At 47.8% G+C, this 21,517-nt stretch overlaps 1 protein-coding gene across 5 annotated transcripts in view; it reads right to left on the reverse strand.

The window, feature by feature from the left end:
* Positions 1-21,517, reverse strand: part of SSH2 (slingshot protein phosphatase 2) — a 130,057-nt gene that overhangs the window by 25,477 nt on the left and 83,063 nt on the right. For 4 of the 5 annotated variants that reach the window (XM_077311292.1, XM_077311291.1, XM_077311293.1 and 1 more), the window contains 2 exons: positions 6,211-6,314; positions 4,739-4,803 (listed from right to left, as the gene is read on the reverse strand). In XM_077311292.1, coding sequence (XP_077167407.1) covers positions 4,739-4,803; positions 6,211-6,314 — 169 coding nt within the window. Of the gene's footprint in view, positions 1-4,738; positions 4,804-6,210; positions 6,315-20,172; positions 20,303-21,517 lie in introns of those variants that run through there. The other variant, XM_077311290.1, reaches the window with a different exon arrangement.

Consider the following 21,517-nt stretch of genomic DNA (forward strand, 5'->3'; position numbering starts at 1 on the left):
AAAGCTCGTTACGTGGAGTTTACGGCCCAAGGACACCTCAGGAATCCAGCCCTTGACAAAACTGGCCCGCTTCCATTTACCTACTTCTGCTTCATCTCCTTCGCAGAAAAGCAAAACGCAGCCAAGTCTACAGAGGAGGAAACCGGGACTGCTTAAAAATGGAGCAGACAGATGACGGAAACGGTGCTCTTGGGACACTTCCTTCCCTACTGACCGAGAATAGTTGGTGAAGTTCAGCGGGAGGCTGCTGGAGCTTCTGGCGAGGGCTGACTCAGCACCAGCGGGCTATATATCTTGGCCGCTACCCCCCCCCCACACGAGTCAGCGCTGACGCGGCATGCCAGGAAGCCTTCATCACACAGGGCTGTCTGCTTCCGAGAAACCTGGCGGAATCTGACTTGTGTGGCCCAAAGATGGCCCCTGGGAACAGAGGCTATTGGCCACAGGGTCTAGATGGAACCCTGTCTGGGGCAGGGATGCTCTGTATTCTTAGTGCTTGGGGGGTAACAGTGGGAGGGCTGCTGGAGTTCTGCACCCATTGATGGACCTCCTGATGGCACCTAGGTTTTTGGCCACTGTGTTGGACTGGGTTAGCCACTGGCCTGATCCAACATGGCTTCTCTTACATTCTTATGATCTCAGTGGGGTACAATCCTATAGAACAGGGGTAGTCCACCTGTGGTCCTCCAGATGTCAATGGCCTACAATTCTCATGGGAATTGTAGTCCATGAACAACTGGAGGACCACAGGTTGACTACCCCTGCTATAGAACCCAGACTCCAACGCATCAATTTTTTCCCATGAGAACTGATCCCTGGATGAACTGTAACTCTGGGAGATACCCAGGTCCCATCTGGAAGCTGGCATTGCTAGGAAGGACACTCTATGTGAGCTCCCCAGAAATATCTGGCAGGCTGCAGTTCGAACCAGAATGCAGGACTAAAGGAATCTTTTTGTTTTGCTTTTGGGGGGGGGGATGATCCATCAGGGCTCTTCTCTGACATGGCTACCACCAAAGGGGTACCCAGTAGGACTTCTTACTCCGAAGACAGCTCAGGCTGAGAAATGCAGACCGAAACACTCTTTCTCACACACACTCCCAGCTACCCTGAGCTCCTCCAAGCAAGCAAGAGGATTAGCGTAATCTAATTTGCTTTGCTAAACCAATTTGGGCAGCAGTAATTAGCAGGGTGGTTTTGACACAGGATCGGCACTCGGCAAGGAGCCGGAGCCGGAGCCAAAAGTGCCCTAAGGACTACAGCCACATGGGATTTGGGATTTGAGAAGAAGAAGAAGAGTTGGTTCTTATATGCCGCTTTTCCCTACCTGAAGGAGTCTCAAAGCGGTTTACAGTCGCCTTCCCATTCCTCTCCCCACAACAGACACTCTGTGGGGTGGGTGAGGCTGAGAGAGCCCTGATATTACTGCTTGGTCAGAACAGTTTTATCAGTGCTGTGGCGAGCCCAAGGTCACCCAGCTGGTTGCATGTGGGAGAGTGCAGAATCGAACCCGGCATGCCAGATTAGAAGTCCGCACTCCTAACCACTACACCAAACTGGTGATAAGATGGGGGCAAATTCTTAAGAGTGGAAGCACTTTTTCCCTTCTGCTTTCCTAACGGGGCTCTCTTTTCATGTCTCTTTTCGGCCACTGCAGAAATGGCCTATGATACACCTGGAGGGGAGGGAAGGGAGCCCCAGGTGGGGGTGTACGCAGCTATGCTTCCCAACCATATTCTGCATTAACACACCATTTCTGGAGTTTTGAATGTTTCAGGGGTTTCTCAACAGTAAAAGAGTTGAGAAAGGCCGGTCTACAAGGGCAGCATGGGGCAGCGGCTGGCTGGAACACTGGGTGGGGTCCAGGGAGAACAGGGTTCAAGCTGTCACTCTGCCTGGAAACCGACCAGGTGACTATGAGCCAATCAGTCCCTTTTCTGAGCGTCACCCACCTGCATGGGGCGCTGTAAGGATAAAGCAGACCCACATAAGCTCCTTAGAGCAGTGGTTTTCAACCTGGGGGTCGGGACCCCTTTGGGGGTCGAACGACCCCTTTCACCGGGGTCGCAGCAGGGCAAGTAGCTTGGCCAGGGGGGCGCCGTCCACACAGCAGCCTTGCAGGGTAGATTGAGATAAAGTGTTTGTCTGTCTGGAGCAGCGGAAAAGAGTGAGATCGGCATGGTGGGACAAGAGGCAGAACTGAACTGAGAAACCCCGGGAAAAACACCAATTTCTATACAATCATGAACCATGGATCTTCATGCCATTGGTTAGTTTTGGTTTAATTTCTGTGAAAGAACCCTTGCACAATTTTATGGCTGGGGGTCACCACAACATGAGGAACTGCATTAAATCCACTGCATTAGGAAGGTTGAGAACCGCTGGACCCAGTGGATCAACCCGGCAGAACCTCACTGCCCTGGCGTGGCTCAGTCTGAAGATGAGCATCAGATTCAAATGAGGGATGAAGCCGGGATGGTGGCAGCTCTCACAGACATCTGGGAAAGCTCAACTCCTTTGCTGGCGCCTGGTGGGCTTCCTCTCATAAAAAGCCATGATGCTGCCTTCCGGCAACGCAGTTCACTGACTCGTCTGCTTTGTGGCTGTCAACGTTTTAGCATCCTGGCACTGCTCTCTACATTGTTATAAGTGACTTGCATGGGGGCATGGGGAGGTGCTTCTCGGGTGAGCGGAGGACGTGGAGCAGAGGGGCGACAACCCCACACCAAAGGCGACAGCCGGGGAACAGAACTATCTTGACAGGTTTGAATGCTGGGCCGAGAAGGACCGACAATATTCATTTCGACACAGATCAGTGTAAAGGCTTGCATTTTATGTGCAGAAAAGCTCAACAGCACAAGCACAGGACGGGGGAGAACCGGCTTGGCAGCAGGACCTCTCTGGAGAGGACTGAGGCACCTCAGTTGACCTCGGGCTGAAAGTGAGCCACCAAAGTGACGTGGCTGCAAAAAAAATGCAAATGGAATCTTAAGATGGCATGAAGAGAAGTCCAGGTGTCTGGATCACGAGAAGCCCCAATTCTTTTCTCTCCTGCATCGCTCAAGCTTCCACTGGAGGAAGATGTCCAGTTCTGGCTGCCACGTTGGACGTCAACAAACGACAGCGTGCTCGGAGGGGAGTGCCACTGCTGGGGTTTCTCAAAGTCTGATGAATGTTTCAGGGGTTTCATCAACAGTAAAAAAGTAGAGAAAGGCTGGCCTAATCCTTAAGTTTCAAAGGACTTATAATCAAGGACAGCAATTAAAGGGGGGGGGGAAATAAACTTGTGCACTAAACTCTTCCAAATTCTGTAACAGGAAAAGCTGAATTCTGAGAATTATGCATCTGTTCTGCATAATCATAGGAAGGAACAGAGTGCTTTATTTGCTGCTGAAGCCCAAAAACTCCTTGAAAACGGTGTAAATATCATGCCTTGTGATTTGCACACCAATTCTCAAGAAGCAGACACTGCTCCTGTTTTCAAACCTATATTTGACTCCCAAATATCTACCAGCTTGGTTTTCTCAGGGCTCAATTTGACATGTTGTTGGAGTTCTATGCAGATTTCTGGAAAACATTAGATTTTGCCTGAAAGCAGCTGCCCAAAGCATAAGGATCTGTAAATGCCTCTATGGCACTGGGATAGGTATGTGTGCTTGACATCCCACACCATTTCCTGGATAGAAATTCCTAGCCCTTACCCTCTCTTCCCGCCCAAGGGTCTTGATCCGGACTGGCATCCCCACAGAGCTATTTCCTGTTTTTTAAAAAAGGCTGTTAAAATCTTTTCTTGGGCCCAGGGTCACGTCTAGTTTGGATACTGCAAGAATACAAAGGGCTTTGAGGAAGGAAGAAAAAGCTCTGTGTAATGACCAACCATGGCCAGCACAAAATGCCCATAGCTGCAATGGAGAGGGGGGGGGGAACAGTCCTCGAAATGCAGGGTGCAAAGCTCTATGGCAGGGTAGTCAAACTGCGGCCCTCCAGATGCTGGCAGGGGGCTCTTGGGAATTGTAGTCCATGGACATCTGGAAGGCCGCAGTTTGACTACCCCTGCTCTATGGGATCTCCAGAGAATGCAGCCGTCTGCATAACCCCACCATTTCCAAGTGCACGGTCCCACCTTGTGTTTGGTTCCTTGGGAACTGGCTTTCGCAACAGACAGCATTACGTCCTGGCACTGGGTACTGCCGGTTCCCACAAATCACCCCCTAGCTCTCTGTGAGAGAAACAAAAAATCACGATACTCCCCCTTCCTTTGGATAAGGACACCCAGGAAGAAAGGCCATTTGCTTAGCGAGTTAATATTCTGGGAGCTTAATAGTTCTGTGTGGCTGGCCCACGGGCAGGCGAGCGGATGATCAAACAGTGGCCCCTGCATGATCTCAGCTCTCTCTACATTTAGTGCTGCACAAAGAGGCCCCATTGTCCTGGCCCCCACGGCACCCTGCTTTCGGCCTCGGGGAAGGCTAATTTATCAAATAAACCAAAATAGCAGCCCACAGAAGCATACAATGTCGCCAGTGATACGGCAGAACAATGATCTCCTGAGCTGCCAGAAGCCTTGATGAAAACACACCCCTTGCTGGTTGATGCTGGGTTGGCCAACGTGAGTTTGACGCTACCTGGTTTTAAGATTCAGGGAGGAAGGGAGTGGAGCCTGAAAGTGGGCCCCCCAAACCTCCTGTTGGAAAGCCACAAGGGTTTAGCTATAAACAAAGAGACGGAGGTGACCTACCAGACGGATATTGTCTTCTGGTCGGAGAAGCATGAACATGGCTTGGAGGTGTTGCTGAAGGTCCCCTGGAGCAGAGAAATAGGCGTCAGGATGCAGAGCAGACAGCCCCGGCCCCGATGCTGCTCCCCTTGGTGCTTGCATTTACTCTTGCCCCGTTTTAACTTCCAGAGACAGGAATATGTTCATGCAAGCCAGAAACAGGGCTTCCGACCAGATAAGTGCTATTTTTCTGTACCCTGCATTTTACCACTTAGAGGAGTCCCAAAAGGCTTACAAGCACCCTTCCCTTCCTCTCCCCCCACAACAGACACCCTGTGAAGTGGGTGAGGATGAAAGAAACTTCAAGAACTGACTGGAAAGGGAGATTGCAGAGATGCAAATTACTGCGACACTCAAAAGACTAGAATGCCCAGGACTCAACAGGGATATTGGTTTCTTATCTCAATATATATGCTAACCTCATTCAACTCTTATATCTATATTCCTTACAATCCCTCTTCATTTAATTTGGCACAATGGGACTGTAATGTGATGTAAGTCTTTATGTAATGTAATTTAGAATCTAACTCCCTGGTCTTTGGACAGGAAAACAAACATAGCAGGGCTTGTCACTTGTGAGGATGCTTCCATGCTTAGGTGGAGACGGATGGGACTAGGAACAAGTCTCTTCTGATTACTTCTTTCCACAACTGGGAAAGTGTCAGCCATTAATCACTAACCTTAACATCTTTATAACCTCTATGCGTTTGTGAACAACTGAACCCAAATTTTGTTATTCTAGCAAGGAACTATCCAATCTTCAGCATCATGCTGCATATTTGTTGTGATGCTGTTTACTAATTTACTACTAATTTACTCTCTCCTTATATCTGTACTCTTATGATTTATGTTCCATCGTCTGAGGAAGTGTGCATGCACACGAAAGTTCATGCCTTGAATAAAACTTTGTTGGTCTTAAAGGTGCCTTTGGATTCACATTTTGTTCTCTTAGAGGACTGTAACTGCCCCAAGGTCATCCAGGTGGGGTCACCCAGGTGGCTGCAGGTGGGGGAGGAGGGGGGATTCCAACCCAAGTAAACTGTAGTCTGGTTGGCTTGGCCAGTCCAATGAAGACAGAGAGCTAGTTTTGGGACAGTGGTTAAGAGCAGCAACCTCTAATCCGCTGCTCTTAACCACTGTACCAAACTGGCTCTCAGTCTTCATTGGATTGGCCCAGACAGACAGACTATACTTTACTTGGGCACCACAGCTGGGGATTGCAAGGCCCCATCAGGTTCTGTACAGGTTCAGCCCGGAGGCAGTATGTGCAAAGGTGGGTGTCCTCCAAAAGGAAAGTCAATGGAGAAAATATGAGTCAAAGAAAGGCCATTCTCCTGGAAAGGAGAGAGACTCATCAAAAGGGGTCACCTATGAACCCTGTTCTGAAGAGGAGCAGCGCGCCAAAGTTCCTACTAGAAAGGAAGGCAAGTTACCTGCATGCTTGTTGCGCCGGTGGCTGATCCGGGGAGTTGAAGAACCATTTCCACGTGGTAGGAAGAGGGCTGCGCCTTTCACCGTGAGAAAGCTTTCACTGATGCTGCAAGAGAGGAAGGGAGGGAGGGACAGAAAGACACATTGAACCAAAAAGGAAACAGGGTTTTTTTTTTTTGCCTGCAGAGCCTGAAAGGGGGAGGAAAGCAGGGAGGGTCCTGTCCCACCAGCCTGTTTTCATCCTGTCACAAGGGGGTAAAACTAGAAAACATAACATTCACGCTTGCCGTCCTTTGCCATAATAACGCACTTTGTTAGGGTACCTGTGTGAAACGGTGTGAAATTGCTATGGCCTGTCCTGAAGCTACAACCAAACAAACAAGCATGAAGTAGGACCACCAGAGCTCTAGGAACTAGGATCCTGCAGAGGTCAAGCCAGCTCTGGAGCCTGGTGAAGCGAGGCTTGGAGTGGGCATGCAGACTACCTATGGGGACATCCACTGATTCAGTCTTGACACAGCGGTAATACTAGACAACCATCACAGCAAACTGGGGGAGGGGATTTATGCATGCGAAGGGAAGAGGAAGGGAATGTGCCTAGACAAAGTCAAGATTGTGAGTCCTGAATCGAGCTCTTCATTCCCTTCTGATTTTTACCAGGGACCACCAAGAGCTCCCCCCTGCCCAACCATTGTCTCTTTAGTTTAGAAGTTCCAAACACTTGGGATTTTTCTTCGTAAATAGCTCCAATTCCTTGGCCAGACAGCATTTTCATTTGCTTTTTATACTGTTTTGCAAAACACTTTTTACTGTTTCCAGAACCCCGATTGCCAATAATCCAGAGGAAATTAATTGCTGACAGTATTGTCTGAAATTCTGCCCATTTACTGCCATTGTGCATATGCACACCCACGTGCAGGGTGTCTCTGCCATTGTTCCCCGAGAGCAGGGTGCCGCATCTATCCAAGGATCTGCAAATTATATGGACTTAGCTTCCAAAAGTGTGACACGAAGGTCTATAAGAGGCCCAACTTTTGAAAGAATGAGGGGTGGATGGGTGGGAAACACACTCTTTGAGGTTGGCTGGGTTTACAAACAGAATTTAAAAACCCACAACCATACGCAGAAAACAAAACATCTGGAGTCTGTTGTGAAATTCATCACATCTGTCCTGCGGTTAAGTGACTCTCTCTCCTTTGCAAAACCTGAGGCTTATACTCTGTTGTAAAAAACAAGTATTTTGTGTTTTAAAAAGGAGTCAACCAGAAACCGCATAGAGAAGGGAGCCAGACGCTCCAAGCACTGCCAAAAAGCCAAGGCTTGAAACTCAGCCTGCCAGGGCTAATTTACCCAGGGGACTCAGCAGCATCTTCTGCTTTCCCTTCTGGTTAAATGTTTATTTTCCCACTTAAGGGTTATTTAGGAAGCTGAATTCAAGCATCCAGTCGTGGCAAAATACAGTATTAATTTAACAAGCAGACTAAAAAAAGAAAAATCAGTTGATGTCCAATCAAACCCTTCCCAAAGGTAAGAATGAAAGGCTTTCCAGAAAGCAAGTAAAAAATAAAAATAGGAATTATTGAGAAAGAACCCAAACCAACACAGCAAGTATATATGCCACAGCAGTCCCTCTTATTCAGACATGTTCCCCTGCATTTTTGTAAACCTTTTAAAAGCCATCCAAGCTAGTGACCATCACCACATCCTGTGGCAGGAAGTTCCACAAGTTACAAGTCACTTAACAATCAGCTCTGTCAGGTGGTCTCAAGTTTTAGTACTGACCACTACTTTTGTATTGTGCCCATTTTGTAAACTGATACGGCTTTCCCCAATAGTATTTTCCTACCTGAAAAGCCCAGACTGTCATAACTCAGCCAAAGATGTTTTTTTTCCTTCTTCAACTTTCAGATACTTCTTTAAAAATAACACTGTTCAAAGGTATATTTATAATCCCTTAAAGTGAAATATATGTCGCTCTATCAGACAAATCTGATGAAATTCTTTTTTTATATCCAGACACATGAAATGTACGTGGGAGGAAAATCCAAGATCAAGTACGTAATTAGAAATACATTCCTGTTTTAACCCCCACTTTCCAGGTTTAAAGTAGTTTACTGCAAGGTAGGGCTGGCATCTCCGTGTTGGGAAACTCTGGGAGAAATGAGGGTGGAGTGTGAGAGGTGGGACCTTGTATAAGACCATATGATCCAACTTCTAAAGCAGCCCAGGGAATCGGAGATCAGTGGTAAACCTAGAAGACCAGACCTCCAGCCGCACTAGAGGCTGAAAACCCTGCCATGAGATCTGATTCATATGTTCCAAAGCCCTTGTGGAGCTTGGTGTAGTGGTTAGGAGTGTGGACTTCTAATCTGGTGAGCTGGGTTTGATTCCGCGCTCCCCCACATGTAGCCAGCTGGATGACCTTGGGCTCGCCACAGCACTGATAAAGCTGTTCAGACCGAGCAGTAATAGCAGTGTTTGGTCCAACAGGCCATGTGCTATCAACGTGGAAAAGAAAGCTGTTTTTTTATATCCCGCTTTTTACAACCTAAAGGAGTCTTAAAAGTGGCTTCCAATCGTCTACCCTTCCTCTCCCCACAATACAAATCCTGTGAAGCAGGTGGGGCTGAGAGAGCTCTGAGAGAACTGTGAACAGCCCAAGGTCACCCAGCGGAGGGCGTGTGAAGGAGGAGGGGGGAATCAAACCCAGTTCTCTGGATTAGAGGCCACTGCTGTTAACCACTACTCCACGCTGGCTCTCAAAAAGCACCATCCTGCCTGGCCATTGCCACACTGGCTTAAAGGCCAAAATATAAGTTATTTCTGCAGGGAGATGTGTTAGGTCCTCCCTACAGAAAGCTCTGGCACTGGGGGACTAATGCTCCCTAGCATTAGGGCTGCCAACTCCAGGTGGGGAAATTCATGGAGATTTGGAGGGAAGACAGGGCTCGGGGAGGACCTCTGCAGGATATAATGCCAGAGAGCCCAAGCTTGTATGTAGCCAATTTCTCCAGGGGAAACAATCTTTATCATTTGGAGATCTGTAATTTACGGAGATGTCCAGGCTCGACCTGGAGATTAGCAACCCTGCCAAGCACTCTGGGTCTGGGGCCTGCTTTGGATGGAGGCCATGTCTAGAAGGGTCTGGATCTTGCTTAGCGTCCTGCTGAATGTGCACTGAGAAACTCAAGCCGAAATCTGTGCCCTTTCTTTGAAAGGCCTTATTTAATTGTAAACTGATAGGCTTCACTTCACAGAGTAACCAGTAACTATGAAAGCTGCCTCCCCAAAGGTCTAAGTGGGAAGCTTGATTAGAAGACAGGCTTAAAGCAATCTTTTTCTTTTGGGGTTTAAGGACATCCATGCAGACTCCTGGCTCCAGATCTGGCTTTTAATGCCTGGGAGTAGGCCAGGGCTGCCCACAGTCGCCTTGGGCTCCCCTCTGGTCCCCAAATATTCAGGAGGACAATCTCAAAATGCTCGGCTAGGACCATGCCTATGCCCCCTGGGTGCCCTGGAATCCCCCCTCCCCTCGCAACCAGTGCTAAAATGCCAGCATGGATGCTTAGGATGCTTAGGGCTGATCCTGCGTAGAGTAGGGGGTTGGACTGAATGGCCCCTTCCAACTCTATGATTCTATGACCAAGGATCTGTGGGAAATGTAGTATCCGGTTCAGGCGATGCTAACACCACTCCTCCACCTTAAGTCATTCTGCTCTTAGAAAAGACTTCACCCGCTAGTCCTTGCTGCCATCCATTCAGCGCTTCCCCCTCTAGCTCGGTGGTCTGTACTACTTCAGTCTGCTTGTGGGAGGATCACATTTTGGAATGCTCTCCTTTATTGTCGTTTTTAACACTGCCTGCAGACTGGGAACCAGTCAAGAGGGCTAGGAGAGGGCCTTTCCCCCTGGTGTGCTAGCTTTCTTCCTGCAGGGACTTGCAAGCAGAGAAACATTCCACGCCGGACTCACTTGCTTGCAGTCTATTTTGCCTCCCCAGCCTCCCCAAAACCAGGCCATCCGTTTTAGGGTTGCAAGGTCTGGACTGGGAAATACCAGGAGATTTGGGGAATGGCGCCTGGGGAAAGCAGGATTTGGGGAGGAGCAAGACCTCATTGGGGTACAGAGTCTCCCTCCAAAGCAGCAATTTTCTCCAGGGGAAGTGATCTTTGTGGTTGGGAGATCAACTGTGAAGCTGGGAGATCACTGAGCCCCAACTGCTGGCTGGCAACCCTATTGTTTGGATTGTGAAAACCTGCCTCTTCTGCCAAGCCTTTTGACCCTTTCTGTTCTTCTGCCGCTTCAGCAAAGCCCAAGGACGTGCAAGTGTGTTTGCTCACAATTGTTCCGGCTCATTCCTCCGCCATCTCCCCCACTGACAACATACCCCCTGTATACTCCTTGGGACAGAGATCTTTGCTTCTGCATGCATACCAGCCAACCAACACCAGCTCTGGAGGCTGCGGTGCTTGCCAAGTTCCCTGCCAACTCAGAACTGGAAACTTTTTTATCAGAGCGTATTCACAAAGTCAGTGGGCCCCGATGGCATGAGGCACGCCAGTTCTGAGCGCTGCTTCTGTTGCTGCTGCGTTCTCTAAGAATGTAGAAAAACAGATCATTCATGCACAAGGCGGAAAAAAAGCCAGGAAGGTCAAGGAAAGCAGAACAGAACAAGCAAGAAAAGCAGCAATTGTATGGATGCAAAAACAGAAACCTGAGGCAGTAAACACAAGGACAAAGGTCTGACCCTGGCTGGATTATGGGGCGGCTGCAAAAATAGCCCGGCTGCAGGACACACCTTTGCTCCAGGTACAGAAACCTGAGCTTGCCACTCTTCTCCTGATACCTGCCCTCTCCTGGACTAATGTTGCCACTAATTTTTCGTTACGAATGAGGCACACGCAAGAACCGTAGGTGCATATGCTGTGTTACCACAAAAATCAGAGCATGGTACTGAATGCAAAACTGCCTCTTCCTGAATTTTTTACTTTTTAAAATGTTTCTATGGCCCATGCGACATCACAAAGACTGAATTCTATGCAATACTTACATTCTGAGAAAGCCGAAGCTTCTTTTACAGCTCTACACTTTTTGGCAGATCAGTGAAATGAAAAGTTTAATGCCTTACTGCAGGGGTAGTCAACCTGTGGTCCTCCAGATGTTTATGGACTACAATCCCCATGAGCCCCTGCCAGCAATGCTGGCAGGGGCTCATGGGAATTGTAGTCCATGAACATCTGGAGGACCACAGGTTGACTACCCCTGCCTTCCTACAAATAAGATTCAAGGAAAGCGCACTGGTTGCTACCCTGTGCTACTTTTGCACATGGAATATAGGTTTTGCCACCTGAGACGCAGGAAGAATAGAACATTAGAAGAGAACACAGAAATGTTTGCAGTGTGTTATTGAGAAACAGTCTCCTTCATTCATCATAGGCATCTCTGAATACCGAGTTGAACATTGCAACAAAACACTTCTTTAATGATGCAATTATTGCATATTGTGGAAAAAATTAGGTCACGTTTAAAACACACACACACTTGAAAATATATTGCACGGACCAACAGTGTAAACAGGAGTCACCATGAAAACTGGATTTTAAAAATCATTATATGAGTTACGCAATATTGAAGATATGGAATAAATAAAAAGCCAGGATTTGTACAAGAACTCCTCTGTAGATTTCAACACAAGAAGCCTTTTATAGATGTGAAATGTTAACAAAGGACAAGTGGCTAACTTATCAAGATATACGGGATTTCTCTCAAGAGGGCTGTAAAATGAAATCAAGGGGAAATTTAATAAGAGAAGGATTTATTGTCATTTTTTCTATGCAAAATTACTAGAAAGATTTAAAGTAGATAAAAAGATTGTGTGGTTTTGAAGAGTCTATGCATTTTGAGACATTTTGTACAAATGACAAACATGTCATAAAATGTATTAAATCTACATTAAGTTCCAATCTTGAAGAAAATGTCTATAAAGTGACATGCGGGTGGTCTATGACTCCAGACAAACTGGATAAAATGTATTAAAATATATTTTGAATAAATGCTGGAAATGCAAACAATATGAAGGCACTTTTTACCATATTGAAGCAAAGACATTTTGGACACGAATACCTGTATCAATGCAGAAAATTTTGAAGATTAATTTACAATAATAATAGCAAGGCTATCATATGCTAAGAGATTGGAAAACTGCAGGAATAACTACAGTAGAACACAGGCTGTTAAAGATGTTGGAACTTGCAGAGTCTTTGATTAGAGAAAAGACAACAACTTCTTTTGTGACTCACTGGAAACCCCTTATTGACTTCTTATACGAAAGGGGGAGGAATTATTTGATGATTTATGGCTTTAAGGATTAAAGAAAATTTTTAATTAATTTTAATATACATAAAGCAATCTTGTTATAAAATTATGAATTTAAGTTGTTCAGTAATCGTTTATGCCCTGGTCGTCTGGAAAGGCAAACATTTATCATGAAGAAGATTCCACCTTGTCTATTCTTCAGTTTCCTTTCACCCCGTTTTTTCTGTACTGTTATATTTTTCGCATCAAAAACTCTTAACCTTTTCAAAAAGGAATCATCGTTACGCTGTACGTTGTCCTACCTACACAAACATCTTCATATTAAATTCCAAGAGCAAAATTGCCTTATAATGAACTTTTATTCATTCCAACAAAAACGGTGTTTCCCCCCAATAACCCCCCCTTTAATTCCTCTTCCTAAAAATTTCCTTAATCACATCTGCCCAACTACAGTTTGGCCACTTATCTAAGCCACAGAATTGCCTTATCTAAGCCACAGAATTCGATGCAGACCCTCCCCTCCGAAGGCCATACATAGCCTGGAGAGAGGACAGGTCGAGAATCCCCAAAGGGACACCGCGAATGAACAAACAGAAATGGGGGATGCGTCACCATAAACTACGCAGTAGTGGCAGAACAGGGAAGTGGTGCCTTCTGAGAACGGAAATGAAACGCAGGCTTCCCAGCACTTATGCAATGCATGCCCGTCAAGCGTGGGAAGCTCATTTGAGGCAAAAATCGGTAAACATCTGCACAGTCGCAGAAGCTTGTAAAAGACAAGCAGCCGAGTCAAACAAGGACTTCCGTTGCTCCGGGGTCAACAGAGCAAAGCAGTCCACTTGAATTTAGGGCCTAAGCAGTCCCAAATCAAGCTCATTGGATATCCAAGTAACAGCAGCACCTTAGAGATCTACAAGATTTTTAAGGCATGAGTTTCCTGGCGTCAAAGGTCCCTTAATTAAACAACTCTCTCCCTTCACATATGTACTGGCTTCATGGGCAAATCACTAGAATTTTCAAGCAACTTGAGAGGAGACCATGATCTGACAAATGGACGTTTTCTATCAGCTCCATCTCCATTGATTTTTGTTACCTAAATAAGAAGTTTTAAAATTGTGTTGATTATACCAGCTGCTTTATGTACTTTTCACTGAATTTGGCCATAATTAGACCTCTGAAGAAGACCCGATTTGGTTTGAAACGCATTAAGTCTACAGTAGGAGTGGCCAAACTGTAGTTCAGCAGATGTGATGGGCTACAATTACCATGAACCTCCATCAATTGGCCATGCTGGTAGGGGGTCATGGTAATTGTAGTCCATGGACATCTAGAAAGCCTGACCTAAAGTTCACTATTGCATAGTGAATATTATGATGTTCTAAGAATAGCTTATGGGCTTTGTGTATGTTTTTAATTTCACGATTTTATAAGTTGTGCACAACAAAGGTATATATAACTTTATCGTTCCTATTGTACAGGCAACTAACCTTTAGGGTCCTAACCATTTTTCAGTTAGGTCTTTTTGTTCTTGAACTCTCAAAAGCTCACAACCTGAAAATCTGTCTCCATAACCAGGGGTAGTCAACCTGTGGTCCTCCAGATGTCCATGTTCTACAATTCCCATGAGCCCCTGCCTGGGAATTGTAGTCCATGGACATCTGGAGGACCACAGGTTGACTACCCCTGTCCATAACCACCCACACAACAAAATAACCATTATTGACCTAAGCAATAATCCACATGGACACTGCAGTTCTGCAGCTGGCCTAAGGTAGTCCTCACACAATGATAATTCAAGAGGAAATTACACCTTGAGATTGCTGAACTTGAGTTCATTCACAATGGACCCCCCGCAGCTGAATAGGAACATTCTTATCTTACGTCAGACAGACGCTTTCTGCCCCTAAGTACTTCCCCTCTGCTCTAATCAAACTGATCACAATATGCATTGTACCTTGGCATTCTTTACAAGCATGCTTTCGGAAATCCAATCCTACCTTCTGACTGGGGCAAAAAGATTCAAATCTCCATTTCTCGACTTGGAGTTTATTTTATTATTATTATTTATTTATTATCATATTTATATACTGCCCTCCCCGAGGGCTCAGGGCGGTTTACAGGAAACCGGAAAAGATACAGATAACATATAGTAACAGGTGATAACAGCAATAACAATATAACAACAATAACATGAGCATAACGATAACAATAGAAAATAGAAATTGTAAGAGCCTCAGCTCAACACGAAATTTGGACAATGAATCTGACCAAGAAAGTTTTGACTCTAAAAAGCTTCCCCCCAAAAAAGTCTTGTTGGGTCGAGTCTCTGAGGCTCATGCTGCATAAGTATTTAGTGTGGGCATTGTGGGGCAGGCGTTAGGCCTGCTGTAACCGCTAGCAACTCTCCGAACAGCCAGGTGGGGTGGGAGCTCTGCTTCCTGAGATTCCAGGCACTGAACCTGAGACCAACTGCATATGCCTAAACCTAAGCTATGGAATCATCTCCAGGCTGTTCGCCAAACATCCAAGAGCTGAGGCATAGGTTTCTTTTTTCTGGAGAATTGTTAGGCCTTCCCCTTTAAGGGAAGCCTTGCAACATGGGAACTGACGCCCTGGCCAATCAGAGCTTTTCTACAGCGTTGGAGGCTGGAGGCAGCAAGTTAGTTCAGGAAAAATTTAAATTGCCCAAAATCAAAATGGAAATCGTGTTCAATGTAGATGGCAGGGACTAAATTGACCTGGGCAGATTCAGCCCAGGTTTTTTTTTTCACAGCCCTGAAAGGGTTTCCCAAATGGGTGGGAGTTAATTCATTTAAAAAAATGTTTTTAAAATGAATTAAACATTTATTTGGTGATCTGACCATATATGGCCAATGATGAGCTGGGAGGGGGGGCATGTATGCAGCTATGCTTCCATTATATTCTGCACAATTGCGCCACTTCTGGGGTTTCTCGAAGCCTGAAGAATGTTTCAGGGGCTTCTCAATGGCAAAAAAGTTGAGAAAGGCTGGATTAGATATAGGAGGAAATCCAACACTAGCAACAAAGCAGCCAGGAGGTTCAAAAATAGGAAGGGCTGTCGCCCTGCCCTGTGTAGACAAGGTCTCATAAAGCCCGGGCTACAAGGGAGCTGGGTGTGGCCCAGGTAAAGTCAGGTTAAGCCAGGCTCCTGGAGCCCCAGGAGGTGGATCAAGGTTCATTGTTCCGACAGCACCTGGAGCTTTGTAAGCCTCCGCCCTCCTTGCGCTTTGTGTCAAAAGTGAACTTGCACGACTGAGAAACATGAGTAAGCCTGCCAGAGGTTCAGAGAACTGAAGGAAGAAAAAGGAACAAGGGTTTTGGGGACTGAATGTCCACGAGAGAAAAACAATCTGGCAATTACAAGGCAGGGAGGATGTAATGGCAGCTTCGGAGCCTTGTTGGAGCATCTCGGCCAGCATCCTGTTACACGCAGCAGCCAACCAGCGTCACCACGAAGGGCTAACGAACAGGACGCAGGTGCTACCTCCCAGCGCTAGTATCCAGAGGCTTACCTGGCTTGGAATATTGAGGCGGCCTTTGGTCACCATGACCATGTTACCTGTGACTTGGAGGGACATGAAGTCCAGGTGTGCACATAAATAATCCCCCCCCTCGTTAGGAGAGCCTAACCATCACTACTGCAACAGTTTGACACAGTCACTGCAACAGTTTGCTGCACTCTGAAAATGCCACCTGTAGTACAACTGACTGGTTGGAGGTCACCTTCCCGGTCCCCAGGGGTGCACACGAGCCCCGCCTGTGTGACTAGCAGAACAGCTTTTGCATCTTAAGTGACATTAGCCCTCCATCCTTTCTAGCCATCATTAACTAATAGAGACATTTGTAACTGGTTACTTAGGCTAGTAACTTTATAAAGCTTATTCAATGCAAGAGGCAGCTTGGCGTCACAGTTAAGAATGGCGGCCGCGAATACGGAGAACTAGGGTTGGGCACTTCAGCGTCCGCTTCGGGTGTGAACAGCCACTTTGGACACCTAAGCGCCCAACCCTATGGAGAACCCGGTTTGATTTCCCGCTCCTCCACCACACGCAGCCGGCTGGGTGACCTTGGGCCAGTCCCAGTTCTCTCAGAGCTCTCTCAGCCTCACCTACCTCGCAGGGTGTGTGTCGCGGGGAGAGGAAGGGAAAGGTGTTTGTAAACCACTCTGGGACTTCTGCGGGTAGTAAAAAGCGAAGCACAGAACCCAACTCTTGGCTTTACTCACGTGTGCTACTTTGTAGAGTGAGGGCAGGCCAAACCCATGGGATTACCCAAAAGGCCATTTCCGCCCAGAGTGCCTTGGCTAGAAGGCAGGCGCGAGTCGTGCTCCCCGGAGATTTACATTTAGAAGCCTCCCAGCCTCCTGAGCGCAGCGGTGATGTCTGCCGTAACCAGGCGACCCGCTCGGTCACCCTTCAGGAGTTGCCATGGAGGGCACACCAGCTGAAGAAAAACGCACCGCGCCACTAGCAGCCGACTCCTGGCACAAGGAGAGGCGCTGGAGACACAAACCAATGTAGCTTTTAATTTGGGGGAAAGCCCCAAAGGGGGCAATAGTGGATATTTCTCTTTTCTTCCAACTTGCTTTTCCAGCCTCTCACCCATGCCTTAAAGAGGCAAACAGTTTGCTACCTCTGGATCGTGGTCTCCCTGCCTCTGCGTCAATGCCGTTCTTGGGTGACTGTATTATGTGCCCTGGAGTGTCTTTGGGCTTACGGCAGCCCTGTGAATGAATGGCCTCGGGAATTTTCTATCGTTAGCAGCTTTGCTCAGGTCTTGCAAACTGAAGGCTGAAACTGTTTCCCGGAGCCCTCTCACCTTGGCCATCCTCTTTTCCTGCTCCCTTCAAGTTTGCCAGGCGTTACCGTCTTTTCCATGTGCCTGGCCTTGCTTTTAAAACCCCGTAACTCGCAGCTCAAGGGTCCAGGATGGGAAGGCAATTATGATATTGCCACAGAAAGCACAGTGCATGATTAACTTGCGGAACTCACCGACACAGGATACGGTGATGGGCACTGGTTTAAATGGTGTGATGGTTAAGAGCGGCAGACTCTAATCTGGAGAACCAGATCTGATTCCACAGCCCTCCACGTGAAGCCTGCCGGGTAATTGGGGGCCAGCCACAGTTCTTTCAGAACTCTTGCCTACCTCACAAGGTGTGGGAAGGGGAAGGGAAGGAAACTGCTAGCTGCTTTGAGGCTCCAAAGGGTGCCCTGACCTAAACAGCCCAGGAACGTCAAATCTCATCAGATTTCAGAAGCTGAGCAGGGTCGGCCTTGGCTAGAACTTGGATGGGAGACCTCTAAGGAAAACTAGGGTCATGGCATGGAGGCAGGCAATGGCAAGCTATCACTGAATGTCTCTTGCCTGGCCACCAGACAATCCTACCATACACACATGCCACCCGATAAGAAAATGAATATTCCTGAGTGTAGAGAGAAGCAAAGCAGAAAAACTTACTCTTCTTCTAAATGATTATCAGGCAATCTCATCGAAAAAAGCTGAAGGGCTGCCAGGGACCTGATCCAACAGGGCTCTTCTAATTAGCACAGGAAAGAGAAATGAGTTATGTGCACCCAAAGACTTGTTTGAACCTGCGAGGTGCGGCTAGCATTCAAAACAAGCTGCCAAAATAAGGGATGAATACAGAAGCTGGATTGCCAGCCAAAGGCATCGTCTCCTTTGCCAGTAAGAGCCATCGCCAGGACCAAACCTGCCCAGCTGAGATGCTTCAACTTGGGCTCTCAGACCTCACTGCACCTCCATCAAAGAGATGACACACGGCAAGATTTAACGGAATTGGCAACGGACGTTCTTTTTCTCCACCACCGGCTCCCTGGACAGGGATCGGTTTACCGGGAGTGCTTTATTCCGGGAAATAAGTTTCCATCAATCATTCAACGCAGGCTCTCGTCGACAAAAGCAGGCTCAACGGGATGCTCCATTTCAAAATGCATAAAGCAAGGACCGATGTTGGAAGTCAGACCTGACCAGCCAGAGGGACTGATGGGGATTGGCCAAGAGTTCGCTTAACGGTCTGTGGCCAGCCCATGCTGCGAGAGAGTTGCCAACCCCCCAAGAACTGGCTGGAGATTTCCCACTATTACAACTGATCCTCCAGGTGACACCTGGAGAAAATGGCCACTTGGGAAGCCCTGCCCTCTTCGAGCTCCATCCCCAAAATCTTCAGGTGTTTCTTAACCCAGTGTGGGCCACCCTCCTGGCAAGGAGGCAGGAGAAAGAAAACCCGAACATTTTACTATGCAAAGGTGTACTTTGCTATGGGTTTTTGAGTGTCGCATTTCTTCCTGGGCAACGAAATAAAGAATAAACTTTGCCAGCCTCAACTATGATGCGCCATAATTAATTGATGCGGTGTTTAACAAAGTCAGGGACAATGAGCAGAAGTCCACTGCTCCACTTTTGGAGTGGATCGGGAACAACCCCCCCCCCCACTCCCGGGGTGGGTAGGGCACGCGATTGGGTCTTCTGCATCCCCTCTGCTAATTTCCTAACCCAACATGGCCCCAGAGGGAGGCATGTTCTCCAGGCAGGAGTTGCAGGGTACTAATGGGCTACACTGGCAGCCCTCAGTGAGACAAACATCACCTCTCTGGGCTGTGTTGGGTCAGGAAAGCAGGGCCTGGGGGGTGCAAAAGGCCTCCCCCCCCCTCAAGGCCATGTTTCAGGCCCACACACTCCCGGAAACCGAGTTCCCAGCAGGTGCTCTATGGACTTGTACCCAGGAGGACAAGAGCACAGTGGCACTCAAATGCCCTTGTTATTGCTGCTGTTGTTTTTTGGGGGACAAAACAGCTTCAAGCTACTACAGGGCTCTTCCAACAGTAAATGAAAACTGAACAGCCCTAGCTGACATGCAAAGCTGTACAACCACAGGAATACGCCTGGTGACAAAGCAGTGATTGCAAATGCAAAATTAAAAGCCCTCCTCTGCCAGCACATGGGGAGCTTGGGCATATCCTGCTAAAATCCAGAAAGGAGGGAGAAACGGGTTGCCCCTTGGCTTCCCGGCCCCAATTCCGCCCCCACCCTGCTGCATGTAGCTTTTCCAACCCTTTTTTCTACTTTGCCACCTGGCAAACTATCTCCGAGCAGCGCAGAGGTCACCCCCAAGGAGGGCAGGGCAGGGATTTGCATATTTCTGCTTTGCACCGCAAGGAAGTGACCGGCGGGGTGAAAAGCTCAGTCAAGAGAGAAGGAACAAACCCACTTACAGGAACTGATATGTTTGCTGGCAGCAGGAGCAGCCAGCCATGACCTGGCTGCAGGAGGGGGCTTCCTGGCACAGAAAGGAAAAGAAGGAAGTAGGCAAGCATGGGCAGCTCCCCCCCTCCCCATTTAAGTGACTATCACTCCCCCAAACATGCTGGAGGGGGGCAGAAGGATATCAAAAAGGATCAGGAAAGTGCAGTGAAAAGGATAGACCCAGGAGGGAGCAAAGGTGTGCAGAAGGTACAGTGGCTCAGGTGGCAAGCTCACAAGATAGCACATTAGGTGGGGCCTGTGGTGTAACTCTGCCCCATAGCACCTCCAAGTATGGGTTGAAAGCCAGGGTGTCAGTCCTTGTGACACACACAGATCCCTTCTTAGTTACAAAGCACACAGCACCTTCTCCAAATCCAGTGGGCTTCCATGGAAAGCTCGAGGTTTTCCCTGCTGGCCTTCCCTTCCTGCAATGCTAAAGACAGAGTTCTAATGGGACAGCTACTACCGACCACCATCGGGGGATTGTGACATCATCGAGTGATATGCTCCAGGTTCCAGAACTAATCACGTAGGCCGGCTAGCGCATATGCACAAGGGGCGCCAGCCTCCAGGCCGGAATCCCTGGAATTACAGCTCATCCCCAGTCTGCAAAGCTCAGTTCCACTGGAGAGAATGGATGCTTCGGAGGGTGGGCTTTGTGGCATTGTACCCCACTGAGGTCCTTGTCCTCCCTGAGCCCCTACTCCAAATGAGCTTCCCGACCCAGAGCTGGCAGCTCTAACCCCACCCCATCCTCCTGTCAGCGGCTGGGTAACCCTGGTGGGCACACGCTCATACAAAGGCTGCAGAGGAACAGTGATATGTTTGTTTATTCGCTCGCTCACTCAACTCTTGGATTTATTACCTGCCACTTTCGGACCAGCCGGATTGCGGCTGTTTGTGTCAAGAATAAAAACACAATAAGCAACAACTGAAAATAAAACCCACAAACCCCGCCCTCCCTCCAACAGGCTCAACTAGCCTGAAGAAATTCTGTGCCACAGGGTAGATGTTAGGTGTTAACCCAATAAGACATTAAGAGTTCGGAGCTTTGGAGGAGGGGCCATATAGATCTGCCACGCCCTGGCCTCAACCACATGCTTGGTGGAAGAGCTCCATCTTGCAGGTGCCGCAGAACTGTAATACCTCCAACAGAGCCCTCAGATCTTCTGGGAGCTCATTCCACCAGGCAGGGGTCAACACCGAAAAGGCCCTGGCCCTGGTCGAGGTCAAGTGTACCTCACGTGGGCTGGGGATCTTGTGCATGGAGAAACAGTGGTCCACATAATGACCGCAAAATGAAGCTTTGTGCACTGCTTCCATGATACCTGGAAACCTTGTAAAAGTCTGCACTGGGAAGATGCCCATTTGGAGCATTCCAAAGCCATGTGGTAAACACACCAATGCCCACATCAATCCCTGATCGTTCAACACAGTGGACGGGTAGCTCACATCAGGAAACAACCACACACAGGTTGTATGACACCAAGGGTGTTTCTACGCACACACCAGAAGTGTTGTCACTGGGATAATACACAAGGGCAACTAAGCGCATTCCAGCCATGTAACTAGATCAGAAAGAGTGAACAATCCAAGACAGAGGCAGGCATGCACAAATAATAGGGATTTGTCAGACTGCAGAGGATGGTTAGTGGCTGGTTGATTTATTAAAGCCAACCATCGTTTCACACCAGAAACTTTCCTCTTG

This window comes from Paroedura picta, chromosome 15 (assembly GCF_049243985.1).
Source record: "Paroedura picta isolate Pp20150507F chromosome 15, Ppicta_v3.0, whole genome shotgun sequence".
NCBI lineage: Eukaryota > Metazoa > Chordata > Lepidosauria > Squamata > Gekkonidae > Paroedura > Paroedura picta.